Below are 15,183 nucleotides of genomic sequence, written 5' to 3'. Positions count from 1 at the left end.
CCTTTAGACCAGTGGTTCTCAAACTGGGGGCCGTGAATCACTAGTGAGTTGTGGTCGCCTTGCTGGTGGGCCGCAGCTCAAGCTCAGTCCTTTCTTTCCATCCCCCCACAGCGGGGAGCACCAGCGCCGGCTTCCTCCTGAGGAGAGAAGCCCAGAGCCTTCCAGCCAGATTCAGCTCATTGGGAAGAAGTAGAGTCACAAGCAGCTCTGTGTGCTGCTGCTCCCCCTTTCCCAGCTGGGGGAACAGCAGCACGTGGATATGCTACTTGAAGGCTTTCCCTACTGTTCCCATTGACTGGAATCTAGCCAGTGGGAGAAGTGGGAGGCCGAGCCTTGAACACAGTGCCTGGGGACAGAAGGGTGTGCAAAGGCAGATAAGTGCCCCCTTCCCCTTGTACCCAGACACTGCAACCCCACCTCTGCTGAGGCTCCATACTCCCAGCCTGCTCCTGCATCCTCCCCTCACTCAGACACTCTATCCCCATTCTATTCCTGCACCCACCTTTGCTTTTGCCACTTCCCCCCAGCCAGACACTCTACTCCCAGACTGCTCCTGCACCCTACTTCCCTCCCAGACTTGCACTCTCATCCCCCCTTGGACCCAAACTTCCACCCAGATTTTGTACTCCTATCTCTATATAACTCACTTGCAGCCCTGTCTCGTATACTGAACCCCTCTTTTTTGACCCCACCACAGAGCACAGTGGGGTCCACAAAATCAGAATCCCAGAAGAGTTCATCTGGCTTATGGGAAGCCCTGAAGCTCAGCCCTCCCTGTCCCTCCCCCACCCATGAGGCTGGAGTGCCAGGGGAGGGAGATGTTTCATTTGGAGGCAACATCAGTGAGATTTGGGGATTTTTGGAGAAGGTGGGTTGTTGTGTTTTTGTGGCTTTTTTTTTTTTTTTGCTTCTCATACGTGTGGTTCCTGACTGATATTTCTGATTTTAGCCTTTGACGCCAAAAAATTTCCCCACCCCTACCATAAATAAAGACAATATTGAAACCTTTTGTGTTGTACATAAATTAATATTTTATTTTGTTTAAAATGAAGTTTGGTAAACTAACATAAGAAAGTTAAAGCGCTTACGCTGTTTAATAATTTCGATTAGTATTTCCTTTCTTACTGGTTAAATTAAGCCATTCCCTTTAGAACCCCTCTGCTTTAGACATTAATTTTGTCAGTGTTGATTCACAATATTATTTCTGAATCATTTGATTGGTTGTGTAATGAGTAATGTAAAAATATCTTACAAAATGGTAGACACAGACTTAAAAAATTCCAACATGCTAGTGTTGTAGCAAAGTTATAGTTAAATTGATTAGACTACAGCCTCAGCAATATGAATGGCATGAGATAGCTTGATAATTTGTGAAAAGAGCGAGGAAGTGTTAATATTATAGAAAATTACATACTAGTCTAGCCAATAACTGTTTACAGTTGAATTGGGGTTATATATTATCTGGGTCAAGTACCTACCTTCCAACCTATGATGAGTAAAAGCAAACTACTAGTTCAAAGCCAAGGCAGGAGAGAGAGGAGCTGCGTTACCCAGATAGAAGGTGGAAATAAAGATGTGTCTTTATAGAAAGCAATTCCCACCAAACGCTTTATTTTCACTCTTGTCTCACAATTACTTTTTGGTGGTGAAAATAGACTAGTGATTGTCTGATAGGGATGTTAAATTGCAGTTAATCAGCTAATCAAGTAGCGCTCAGTCCAGCTCCAGGAGCTAACTGTGCTGTGGCTCTGCATTTTAAATGTAGCAAGAGACCAGCGGGCTTTCCTTGGCTGCAAATGGCAAACTGGAGCTGCAAGACCCTGTGGCTGCAGAGCCAGTAAATAAATGATCTGGAGCTGCCAGTTAGCAGGTTTCTCAGAGTGAATCCACAGACCACTTTGAGAAACACTGTCCTTTGTATTTAGACTTGCTTTCAGCAGGTTTGGATGAGACAAAACCTGATGAAAATGCTCGTGCCCTATCTATAACAATTATTGCTATAAATGGGGCAGTTCAATAGTGAGGTAGAACTGTCAAAAAAGGCTAATAGAGACAGCCTTTCTGAGATCATGTTTTCATCAATATCACTGTTGGTAAAACTAAGAAGAAAGGTTTTCCAGTTTTTGTGTGTGTGCGCCCAGCATGCTGGAAGGGACAGTTTTATAAAACGTGGCCTAGGCAGAATTCTGTGGTACTTCAACACAAACTGAAACTTAATGTCCCAGATTATAATAATTGACCTGCACACAACCTGTATGTAGAATGTTTATTTCTAAAGATGTGTAGATACTTGGATTGTTCCCCATTTTGCACTCCTATCTCTAACTCACTTGCAGCCTTGTCTTTCGAAAAAGCCAGGTATCTTTTGAAAAAGCCTCTTTCGAAAGAGGCTTGCAGTCTAGACGTAGCCTTAGAGACTAACAAAAATACATAGGATCATGAGCGTTTGTGGGTAAAACCCACTTCATCAGATGAGTTGGAGTGGAAATAACAATCTATAACAGCAAAAGTAGTACCTGTCAATTGTAGGACCCGTGTTAATGAAGCTAATTAAGTGGACTGCATGTGTCCCATTCATAGCTTTTGATATCCTACAATTGACAGGTACTACTTTTGCTGATTATCTATCTATCTATCTATCTATCTATCTATCTATCTATCTATCTATCTATCTATCTATCTATCTATCTATCTATCTATCTATCTATCTATCTATCTATCTTCAATTCTGTTATTTCTACTCCAGCTCATCTGATGAAGTGGGTTTTACCCACAAAAACTCATGATCCTGGATGTTTTTGTTAATCTCGAAGGTGCCACACAACTACTTCTTGTTTCTAAAGTTACAGACTAACATGGCTATCCCTTTGAGATTTTTTGCTATTTAAGAGGGGCCATTAATTATGTTCAGAAGCTTCAGGGTAGCTGAGTTAGTCTGTACAGGAAAAAAAAAAGGTCTGGTAGCACTTTATAGACTAACAAAACATGTAGATGTGAGTAAATTAATTAGATGATTTATACAAATATTAAGAAGTGCAAACATCACAGCACAAAATTATTTTATAGCATATCCAATTATATGAGACTGAACTGGAGTCCAGTATAATGGCATTTGTATGTGCCGTAACTTTATTTCTGAAAACTTGGCCTGTTCAAGGCTTTTCCAGGTCTCTCTTGTCAGGCAGCATCCAGCAAACACAAGTTTCCAAGTTGGATAATAGACTTCCTGCCAAAAATAGCACCAGCTTGAACAATCTGCAGCCACATGTTCTAAGAAATAGAAAGCTCCACCCTGTGGAAACAAAACAATTTAGAAATATTTTAGAAACAAGGGGACTGATAATGCAATTTGCATAACTTTTTTCTCTGCTCTTAAAACTCATTTTCTCTTCTTTTCTCCCTCAGGAATTTTATTCATTTAGAATTGAGGCTTCTCTGCAAAGTTATCATCAAAGTTATCCTTTTCCCCAATTGCTCTTTTAATCCTGTATATTTCAAAATGAACAGAAAATTACATATTTTTGCACAGGTGTTTAAAATCCATATCAATACTTTCTAAAAAGACAAAATATGTGTTTGTTTAAAATCTGATTTCTTTAGTTCTTTATCTTTGACAGTATTCAATACTTAGTGTTTTTGTTCGGAGTGAAACTACTAGGGCATGGTTTTCATAGTAGCCTGAGAGAGTGAGAGAGATGCTTAAATCCCATTAAAATGAATTGGGAATGTTAGGTCCCTTAAATCCCACCATTAAGGTTGAAATGCTAGCACAGGAATGGAGCAGTTGAGAATCAGAACCAGGGAGTTTTAACCAGGCTAGAATGCTTTTCAGAAAGTTGAGCAAATAAATACAAGGAATGGAATTAAAGGAATGCTTATTTCAATGGGATCAACCCTTCTTTTTGTATTTTAAGTGATTTGCCCAAGATGACATAGTGATTCGGCGCTATGCCATGTTCTGCCACTTAGCTCTCCTGACTAGCAGAACTGAGGTTGCCTGTCCATGGAATCATGCTGTCTAGAAATGCTCTATTTCACCTATAACATCCTAAAACCTTAAGCTTCACTGACTTACTATTTTATCCATATTTGGGGTAGACGGGAATAACTCATATTTTAATATCTCCTGTGTAAAACGTAAATACTTTGGGATGGGGGTAGTGTTAATTGATACAGGATTTTTCACTCTGCTGAATTGAGAACTTCCTTTACTTAAAAAAAAAAAAAAGAGAGAGAAAGAGAGAGAGAGAAAAGGTCCTTTGCAGGGGAAAAAAATCTTCCTTAAATTGCATGTGTCCCAATGAGTGGGATTTAAATGCCCAATACACAGGTGGCTAGGAATAATGGGGCAAAATAACCAGTATGCGCCTACTACTTTGTACCTCTTTGGCATGCAAAGTGGGTATAAATCCAATTTAATTGGGCAAATAAACAAGGTTTGTGGCAGTTTTGCATTTCCAGAAGCAAAAAACTGAATATCATTGTTGAATCTAGTCCAATGGCTGTAAAATATATTATAATATAGGACATATCTTTTCTTAAATACTCACGGGCCTGAGTACTCTCAAAACTTCTTTCAAGACCCTCTCTATGCTTTGCACTGAGCACAGGACCAGGGTGCAAACCACTGCATCCATAGAACTGTCTGCCACTTGATTCAAGTCCTCCCCTGGAACCACCAGGAAGCGTTGAAATTGGAGGTGCTGGTTCTGGGACATGCTCTTGGAGAGACCATGCTGGAAGTTGAGGTTTGTGTCAGTGCAGGTGATTTTGCAGCCAAATGGGTAGAATTGGAAGTTGGCACCAGTGCCAGTCCCAATCTCCAACAAAGTCAGTTCCCCTGAAGGTCCTGCAAATTCCTGCAAGTTGGAGAACAGCTCTTGTTTGTGCCTTGATGCCTTCCGGTTGTAACTTGCAGTTAACTTCTCTATGAAAAAGGGAAAGAATATCTTCTTGCAGAATGGATCCCATATACCTAGGAATGATAGCAGGTATATGGGCAGAGCAAGCAGCTGCACGCAAACCCGGAGAAACAGAATCCCTGCCTTTGCCATTCTCACTTCTCAGTGGGCTCTGCCTTGAGAAGAGCTTTCTTATTTAGGCAGAATGCAGAGTGAGGCTATGAAGTGGCTCTGTTTGCTCTTGGGATTATTTTCTGCTCTTTGTACTGAGCTAGATGTCTCCAGTGGGCTTCTACAGCTAGCTTCAAAATCCAGTGCAAATGTCCTGGCTGAAATGTGAGGAAAAAGAGACCAGCCGCTTCCGTAAGAACAACTGCCACAGGCTGGAAGCTGCAGTATGGAACTTGATTGATGCAGCCACTGCGAATCCCTAAAAAGCTTAATGTTTAACCAGTTTCATGTTAAGTGTCACACCTCTCTTAAAGCAGCCCTGTCTAATTTTCAGTGTTATGCCAGAGACGTCCTGTCCATAGGAAGGCTTGGGGCAATCACCCCAGGCCCTCTGCTTTTGTGGGGGGAGGGACATGCAAGGCTCAGATTGCATCAGGGTCCTAGTGGGTATTGTGGGGCCAGCTGCAGGGATTGAGCCAACCTCTACACTCACTAGCTGGGGGAAGTGGAGTGAGCCAGCCCCGGTCTACTTCCCTTCCTCAGCTCCCACCCATGTCTTTCATGGGGAGGGAATTTTGGGGAAGGACTGCAGCTTGCTCCCCCACACTTATTGGCAGTGGGATGCAGCTGGGACCTAGTGAAGGGGAGTGGGCTGGGGCCAGGTTGCTCCACTTCCTGCCGTTGTCGCATGTGGGGGCAGACCCAATTCCTGCTGCTGGCACCAGGCCCTCTGCTAATGTCCCAGGCCATGTCACTCAGGGGATGAGGCTTGAGAGGTGGGAGACGTCAGCCCATTGTGCTCTCCCCAGCTCCCAGTTGCATGGCTCTGCTTCTTGCTAACGGGGTATGTCTACACTGCCACCCTAGTTCGAACTAGGGTGGCTAATGTAGGCATTCAAAGTTGCAAATGAAGCCCAGGATTTAAATATCCTGGGCTTCATTTGCATCTTGCCGGGCGCCACCATTTTAAAATCCCCCTTACTGTGGACTCCGTGACCGCGGCTACACGCGGCACAGAGTAGGTACTTCGAATTAGGATCTCTAATTCGAACTACCGTTACCCCTTGATACACTGCTAGGGCAGTCCTACTTCTTACTCCGAATCCCCTCCCCCAAGTGACACACCTGGGAGCCAAAGGAGCAGAGTGGCCTGGGCTTGGTTGCTCCACTTGCCACAGCTGGTGAGTAAGGGGGGAAGGTCCCACCAATCCCTTATTCTACATCACTGGGGGAGAGGCCTTGAGAGAAGGGGTGGAATGAGGGTGAAGAAAAGCCAGGAAGAGGTGGGGGAAGGGTTTGGGTTAAGGGGTGAAGTGGGGATATAATCCCAGCCCCTGCACACACCCCTCCAGGATCTAGTTCCATGTCCCAACTACTCTTGTTATTTTGCCACAGTGGAACAGCTTCACCAGGAGGGACGCCTACATCAGAATATGGTTAGACTGGCTCATTGGTTAAAGAACTTTCCAGAGCTGGGCAACCCTATTCAAGTCCCTTTTCCATTTTTGTCAGAGAGGAGACAATTAAACCAGGTGTCAAGTATCAGAGGGGTAGCCGTGTTAGTCTGAATCTGCAAAAGCGACGAGGAGTCCTGTGGCACCTTATAGACTAACTGAAGTGTAGGAGCATAAGCTTTCGTGGGCAAAGACCCACTTCGTCAGATGCATGCTCCTACACTTCAGTTAGTCTATAAGGTGCCACAGGACTCCTCGTCAATTAAACCAGGGTTTCCCATAGGGATGTGAACAAAGCATCACAAGAACGGGTGATGCTTGTTGGATAATGGTTAGCCATGGTTAACCGTTCTATCCAGCCCCTCCCACCCGTTCTGTCCCACTGCCAATTCCCAGCCTAAGAGCTGCAGCTCTGCATTCAAAGTATTTTAGGAGCTAGGCAGGCAGACAACCCGGCTTCTGCCAGATCCTGGGGGCTACTTCTGCTACAGCTCTGTAGAAAAGATATTTTAGAAACTGGTGGGTAGGCAGCCTGCCTTGGTTCTGGTTTGCGCCAGCTCCCAGGAGCTACCACCTACTGCCTGCTTGTCTGACAGGCAGCCTACCCGCCTGCTAGCTCCTAAAATGCAGGATGCTCTGCTCCTTTGAATGCAGAGCTGCAGCAGGGGTAGCCCCCGGGATCCAGCATGAGCTGGGGCTGAGCCAGGCTGCCTGCTTGCTGTCTCATAAAATACTTTGAATGCAGAGCCACAGTGTGGATAGCTTCCCAGACCCAGCATGAGTGGGGACTGAGCCAGGCTGTTGGCCAGCCCTCTACAAATTTACTGGTGGAGGGGAGAAGGGGAAATGCGTGTAGTTGAGCATTAATCCTGTGGTCACCAACCAGTTGATTATGATCAACTGGTCAATTGCGGGGTCACAGCCAGCTGATTGCGAGGTGATCTCAGTGCCCCCTTGCTTTCCGTATTCCCAATGAGGATCCTATGCTGGCACTACAACCTCCTGTGAAAGTGGAGCTAACTCCGGCTTCCTGCAGCATGGGGAGGAAGTCCTGCAACTGCACGCCAGTTCTGGTTTCTCAGGAAGCACACATGCCGCTCCTTGCCTCTCCACCACAGCGAGTGTGCTTCCTGAGAAGCTGGGTCTGGTGCACAGCTGTGGGACAAAATCCACTAACCCTGGAACCCCAGAAGAGTTAATCTGGCCTGAGGCCTTGAACCTCAGTCCTACCTACCCTCCCATCACCATGGGGATGGTGTGCCAGCAGAGTGAGGTGTGTCAGTTGGGGTTACATCTGTGAGGCTTGGGGGTTTTTGGAGGGGTTTTTTTGTATCTCACTGGTGTGATCCCCAACTGATTTTTCTGTGGGTCACTGGCTCCTGACCCAAAACAGGTTTCCCACCTCTTCCATAAAAAAAGACAATGCTCAAACATTTTGGACATAATATTTTATTTAAAAACAAAGCCTGGACAACAAGCCCCTAATTGGGTCCAAGTCCCCATCTGGCCACGGCATCATAATAGTCCTGCACCCCCACAAAGCCCCCAACCCTGAGCCTATCATACACTTGAACCCCCTGCCCTGAGCCCCTCACATCCCCAAACTCCTGCACCCCCACATCTCCAGTTATGCCACAACACTTCTGCTCCATCCACACACTGCAAATCTATGTCCTGAGCCCATCATACTCCCAACCCCTTTGTCCTGAGCCCCATCATACATCCCAATCCAAACTCCTGCATCCTCACATCCACAAACCTGCAGCTTGCTCAGCACCCCAATCCTTCCCCCCCCCCCCCCCCCGTGCCAATCTAGACGCTCTTTTCCGCAAATGCTTTTAATGGAAAACTTTTCCGTTAAAAGCATTTGCGGAAAATCATGCCAGTCTAGACGTAGCCCAGCAGACTATTCAAGAGTTCCTTTTTCTAATCAGAGGTCGTGTCAGGTGGGAAAAAATCTTCTTGCTGCAAATGAGGTCTTTAAGTCTCAGGAACAAAGGTGAACATATTAGCAGGGCACAAAACTGCTGTAGGAGCATAATTAGCAGCATTGCTGTATGCAAAGAGGAGAGTTGGGACCTGACCAAGCTAACAATGGTGTGGAAGAAATAGTCACATCAGTGGTTGGGGCGTTCTGTTACTCTTGCATTTCTTATAAGCTGCAGCCACAGAGCTATGCCAAAACATACTCACTCCACATTAGTGGACTCTAGCTTGAGACAAGTATTATGTTGATGTTCTAATGAAAATTTCTTGGCTGCATTTTCTTCAGGAGATGCTATCCCAACATCTTTAACTATAGAAGATATTGCTGCTGCCCCCAAAATCAAGCATGCCCTTTTCCTGCATAGAAATGGGTTTTAGTAGGTTGCATTTTTTTCAAAGCACTTTACTAACTAGCTCCTTTTTCCTTCAGTGCCCAGGAGGGATGTATATAGATGGAATATAATGATGGTACAGAGAGGTGAAGTGACTGGACTTGACCATTCATTATCAGTGGGAAATAGGTCAATGGAGGGATGATAGAGAACTTTCTGGGTGTCTGGCTGGTGAGTCTTGCCCACATGCTCAGGGTTTAGCTGATCGCCATATTTGGGGTCAGGAAGGAATTTTCCTCCAGGGTAGATTGGCAGAGGCCCTGGAGGTTTTTCGCCTTCCTCTGTAGCATGGGGCACAGATCACAGCTGGAGGATTCTCTGCATCTTGGGGTCTTCAAACTATTTTGAAGGGTAGGCCTGGCAGGAACCAGGGCTGGGTTCAATATCTTGGGGTCAATCTCACAAAGAACCGGCTCGAGCCCCCACCCAGTGATCTGGGAAATTCACGCACCCCTGGGCGCCTCTGAGAGGCAATGCTTCCCCACTCGCAAGCACTGAGTCTGAGTGTAGGAAAAGAACATTTAATGAAACAGAGGAAGAATTCATACGGCATTAGCTTGGGGAAAACACCACAAACAGAGTTCATAACCCAAACATGAGCCCCCACCCCGGCCAAGATTCGCCCGAAGTCCACCGACTCCCCACAAGTCTCTGTCCCCACAAGTCTCTGTGCCACCCAGAGTCCCAAGGTTCACCCGCAGGGTTTCACCTCCCAACCTGGGTAGAGATGGGGGTGGGGAGATAGATAGGGGGCACCTTATACAAAACTCCGCTATGCTTCACCAGCTGTCTCGTCCCACACCTCTGGACACTCCACTGGGCACCTGTCGCCGCTCCTCGCCTGCCGCCGCTCCATGCCACACCGCTAATGGCCGCTCCTCGCCTGCCGCCGCTCCATGCCACGCCACTAATGGCCGCTCCTTGTCCACCGTCGCACCACACCACACCGCTGATGGCCGCTCTTCGCCTGCCGCCGCGCCACGCCACGCCGCTAGTCGCCGCTCCTCGCCTGCTGCCACTCTACTGGCTGCAGTAGGTCTGGCTCTCAGCCAAACCAGTGATTTCAGCTCAGTGATTTCAACTCTCAGCCAAACCAGTGATTTCAGCTCTCAAATGAATCCAGCTTTCACCGGACTAGCAAACAAAAAGACTCCTCAGGGAGTCTGCTTTAGGTCTGTCCTTAAAACAAAGGGGGAAAGGTGCAGGCTGGGCCAGTCTTACAGCTCACACCTGGTAGGTGTGAAGCAGGCTGACTCAAGTCCTTTAACCCTTTCCCCCAGCTCTGTTCACTCAACTCTGGAAGGGGGGAGGCTTGTTCTTCCGAGACCTCTTACCATGATGGTGGTGTCTCTCCTGCAAGCACTGGTGGCACGTTTGACAGTTCCCACATTTAGGGGTAGCATGATTAGTGACCCCCACAACAGTCCCAAATTATATACAATTCTCCACATTCCATTCCAACACTGACCCTCCATCAGCCCTGGCTGAATGGGATTTACATAGCCACACCTTGGATTCTCTCCTGAGCAGTATTTACATGTCAACAGTTAACAGTTAATTACCTTGTAGAGCTAAACAACTGTAGTGGGCACACCCACCCCTCCTTTCAGCTGGCTGACAGCAAGCAGCAGTTCAGCCCCTGCTTACAAATATGTGAGATATAGGTGAGAGGATTATTCTAGCGGTGGGTGGGTGAGATTCTGTGGCCTGCACTGTGAAGGGGGTCAGACTAGATGATCATAATGGTCCCTTCTGACCTTTGAGTCTATGAGTCAATGAGTAACTGAGATTAGTGGGTGTGCTGCATATATGACCCTTCATCTTATTGGGCTACTAAATTGTTGTAACCAAGACAGTCTCCTGGGATAGGGTAGTTTTGCTAAGTGTGCTTGTGTACCAATAATTTGTGGGGTGTGCTGACTGAATCGTAGCACTTGGATTGGCTGAAGAAGGAGCACAAGGATCTTACAGTCAGTATTGTGTGCAATAAGCAAGCACCTTGCCTCACATGCCCTTGTTTTATATGCCTGTCACCTCAGTAATATTGGCAAGAAAAAAAATGTGTACTGAAACCAGTGGAACCTGGCAACCCTGCACCTAGACAATGGTACACAAAATATCTCAGAGCCACATATAGAACCTCAGTGGGCTGCAGGTGTCCACCGCTGGCTTAAGATCTTGCAGTGAATGAGTGCAGAGCCGAAAGAGTTCAGGAGTGCTGGCGTTTAGTATTTTCTGCTACTTGCTGTGTCATTCTGTCTCAACATTTTCCTCTTTAAAGTAATTCCTAAGCAGAAACCAATTTTAACATGTAAATACAGATATTGATTTAAAGAGCCAAGTATCAGAGGGGTAGCCGTGTTAGTCTGAATCTGCAAAAGCGACGAGGAGTCCTGTGGCACCTTATAGACTAACTGAAGATTTAAAGAGCATTTACATCAGTTTTCTTCAGTGTGAGCCAAAATCCACTATTTCTGTCATGTGCCAGTAGCCTGAATATTATATTTTGGAGCTCACAACTGTTTAAATACACACTCTGAACTACAACAACTTCCTGTTTATCTTCCTGTTGATCTAAGCCTTTTTTACATGTGGTTGTTTTTTGTAGATGGTCTAATCATATGATCCAGGAGACACTTTAGACTGTTTGAAAATACCATGGATTTTGTTAACAAGGGTTCTTACAGGATCCTTCAGTATGAAGACTGCTACATAAGCAAAGTCTTTTCACTTCCATGAGAACATCCAATTATTAATGTGCCCGCTGCTAGAAGCCAACTTTTGATGTCTGGCAGATAGAAAATCAGATCATTGCCCTGATTTCACAACACTTTAGTTGTCACATCTCTTAAATACATGCAGGGAGGCCATGCTGTACATAGGGATCTCGCTGCATGTCCAGGGAATGGTGAACACTGTCAGAACTTTCCCTCTACCAGTGATACCACAGCATCCAGCCTGGGCAGTGAAATCTGGGAGAAATAATTTGCTGAAGAAAAACAGAATCACAGGGCTGGAAGAGACCTTAGAAGGCCATCAAGTCCAGCCCCATGCCCAAGGCAGGACCAATCCAAATTAAATCAACCCAGCCAGGACTTTGTCAAGCCAGGACTTAAACACCTCTAGGGATGGAGACTCCACTACTTCCCTAGATAACCCATTCCAGTGCTTCACCACCCTCCTAGTAAAATAGTTTTTCCTAATATCCAACCTGGACCTCTCCCACCGCAACTTGAGACCATTATTCCTTGTTCTGCCATCCATCACTACTGTGAATAGCCTTTCTCCAGCCTGTTTGGAACCTCCCTTCAGGAAGTTGAAGGCTGCTATCAAATCTCCCCTCACTCTTCGCTTCTGCAGACTAAATAGACCTAACTCCCTCAGCCTCTCCTCATAGGTCATATGCTCCAGCCCCATAATCATTTTGGTTGCCCTCCGCTGGACTCTCTCCAATGCGTCCACAACCTTTCTGTAACTGGGGGCCCAGATCTGGACACAATACTCCAGATGTGTGTCAGCCGACGGTCAGGGCAGTGTGTGTTTGTGTATGTTTCCGAGAAAACGTTTAACGTCCGTGTCTTTACTGCTAGGACCGGGGTCCCGTCGCAGAGGGTGGCCAGCAGGCCAACAGACGCCCCGTTATATAGGAAGAGCTTATTACACCTTAGATTTTAGCTGCTAGAACACAGGGGTTCCTTCGCAGAGGGCAGCCTAGGAAAGGCTGAAAAGGTGCCCCAACGGATCTTGTCACCTGGGAGTGACACAGATCCAAACGCCCAAGCTCTTCCTATGCCTGTCCCTTTATGACCGGCTGAAGTTCTTTTAAATTGTGCTTGGTTCTATTACAGCAACTGAAGGAGTCAGGTTAAAGCTTAAACAGTTACAGGTTTATTAAAAGACTTATAAAAGCATATGGTTACAATGGCTATTGCTCTCTTTCTTAACTGTTAACAAATACAGATTTTAAAAATGGTTACAAAGAAAATAAAGATAGAAAATAGAAATAATGGTACCAAGTGACAGCTTAATCTTTAAAGAGCTCTAAGTCTATGTGTACACTTAAGACAAAGGACCACATCCAGGTACAATTTTTACCCCTTTCTGTGCCTCTCGACTCCAGCGTGTCAGGCCAGGGCCGGTCTCTCAAATCCTAGGAAAGACGAATACGAGGTGGGCGTCCCCTCTGGAACCTTGGGAGATCAAACACCTAATCCGACCAGCAGATAGATGGTAGATTGACACTCAGAGAAAATGTGCTGCTGGACCCATCTATATACCTCTGGGGGCCCGTATCCTCTTTCTTATCTAAGATGCCGAATTGTACTGGTCCGTTTTGTGGCGCCAGTTCTTACAAGCAAGTTTCAAGTTAATTTACACTTGCAAGAGAGATAACTAAATTGTGAGTACTAGACATTTTTTTTTACTGGGCGAGAGATTCCTCCCCCCGCGGACGGCTGTGTGTTTGTATCAATATGGGTTAAGTCAAGGACACTCCTTGGCAGCCTCTTGGTCAGCAATTGGCATATCTCTGTTTACAGCCATTCACGGTCACACAGCCTGGGCCTTCTGCTCTGTGTGCCCTGTATGCGCCAGGCAAGCAAAAATGGATGTTACAGGGGGTTTCCTGTCTGGCTACAATGTGGCCTCACAAGAGCCGAGTAAAGAGGAATAATCACATCTCTGGATCAACTGGCAATGCTCCTCTTAATGCAACCGAGTATGCCAATAGCCTTCTTGGCTACAAGGGCACACTGTTGACTGATGTCCAGCTTCTCATCCACTGTAATCCCCAGGTCCTTTTCTACAGAACTGCTACTTAGCCAGTTGGTCTCCAGCCTGTAATAATGCCTGGGATTCTTCCTTCCCAAGTGCAGGGCTCTACACTTGTCCTTGTTGAACCTCATCAGATTTCTTGTGGCCCAACTTGTCTAAGTCACTCTGGACTCTCTCCCTTCCCTCCAGCATGTCTACCTCTCCCCACTAGCTTAGTGTCATTCGCAAACTTGCTGAGGGTGCAATCCATCCCCTCATCCAGGTCATTCATTAATAAAGATGTTGAACAAAACCAGTCCCAGAACCAAACGTTGGGGCACTCGGCTAGAAACCAGCCGCCATCCTGATATCAACCCACTGGGCCAGACCTTCCAGCCAGCTTTCTATCCATCTTAGCATCCATTTATCCAATCCACATTCCCTTAACTTGCTTGCAAGAACGTTGCAGGGGAGCTGTAGGTGCCAGAGAACCCAGGAAAAACTGATGTGGGAGCATATCTCCATACTCCAAGTCCTGCATGAGACGCTGGTCCAAAAGGTCCGGGAGGACACACAGTGGCAGAGAGAGACCTGGATGGAGTTGCTATAGCAGGGATGCAACATGTGCATGGCCATGCAGGCTCTCTTCACCCACCCGTAGCCAGCTCATGCTGCTGCTGCTGCTGCTCCTGCTCCTGCCCCAGTTCCTGGTCCTGCCCCTTCTTCCACACCAGCCCCTGCCCCTCCTCCCATGCCTGACCCTGCTCCGGCCCCTCCTCTTGCTTCTGCCCCAGCCTCCCTGCCTCTGCTATGGTCGCTGAAGTCCCCACACATGACACAGAGGAACCATCAGATCCAGGCATCACTCCCAGCCCCAGCCCTGAGCCTCTCCTCTCCCCTCCAAGGTTTTCATCCTCCCCTTCCTCCCTCCCCATTTCCAGGTTCTTTCCTTGGTCCTTCCACAGTTATTTCTACCCCAAATAAATAACCAGACACTTCATTTTTTAGATCATTGAATGTCTCCTGGTTAAGCCAAGGTGGTCTCTTGCCATACTTCCTCTCTTTCCTACCAAATTGCTCTTGTGCCCTTAATGTGTCTTTGAAAAACTGCTAACTGTCTTCAGTTGTTTATCCTTAGACTTGCTTCCCATGAGATCTTACTTACCAACTTCCTGAGTTTGCTAAAGTCTGCCTTCTTGAAACCCATTGTATTTAGTTTTCTGTTCTCCTTTCTACCCAGAGCAGGGCTTAGGGAAAATTGCACCCTGGGCAAACTTGTATTTTGGTGCTCTCCCATCACTCCTGGTCTCCAACCAGGGGTGCCATTTCAGATTTTGGTGCGGGGGTAGGAGAGGAGAGAATGAAAGCATGGATGGGGGCAAACTGAAGACCGAGGCTTCAGCAGTGTTACTGAGCATATTCAGTACAAGCCATGCACCAATGGGGAGGGGGGGAAACAACCCCATCTGCCCTCCTCCCCATTCATGCATTATCTCTATTCAGGGGCTACCAAGGTCCTGGAAAACT

At 46.6% G+C, this 15,183-nt stretch overlaps 1 protein-coding gene across 1 annotated transcript; it reads right to left on the bottom strand.

Annotated features, from left to right (window-relative positions):
- Positions 1-2,961: 2,961 nt before the first annotated feature.
- On the bottom strand, positions 2,962-5,054 carry LOC102453529 (thiol S-methyltransferase TMT1A-like). Its single transcript, XM_006131156.4, has 2 exons — positions 4,551-5,054; positions 2,962-3,292 (listed from the first exon to the last, which is right to left on the bottom strand). Exons 1-2 carry the CDS (start codon positions 5,052-5,054, stop codon positions 3,056-3,058), a joined length of 741 nt encoding a protein of 246 aa, XP_006131218.1. The 3' UTR covers positions 2,962-3,055.
- Positions 5,055-15,183: the final 10,129 nt, after the last annotated feature.

Source organism: Pelodiscus sinensis, chromosome 19 (genome assembly GCF_049634645.1).
Source record: "Pelodiscus sinensis isolate JC-2024 chromosome 19, ASM4963464v1, whole genome shotgun sequence".
NCBI lineage: Eukaryota > Metazoa > Chordata > Testudines > Trionychidae > Pelodiscus > Pelodiscus sinensis.
Note: the sequence above shows the minus strand (reverse complement) of the source record. Positions and strands in the feature narration are given on the sequence as shown.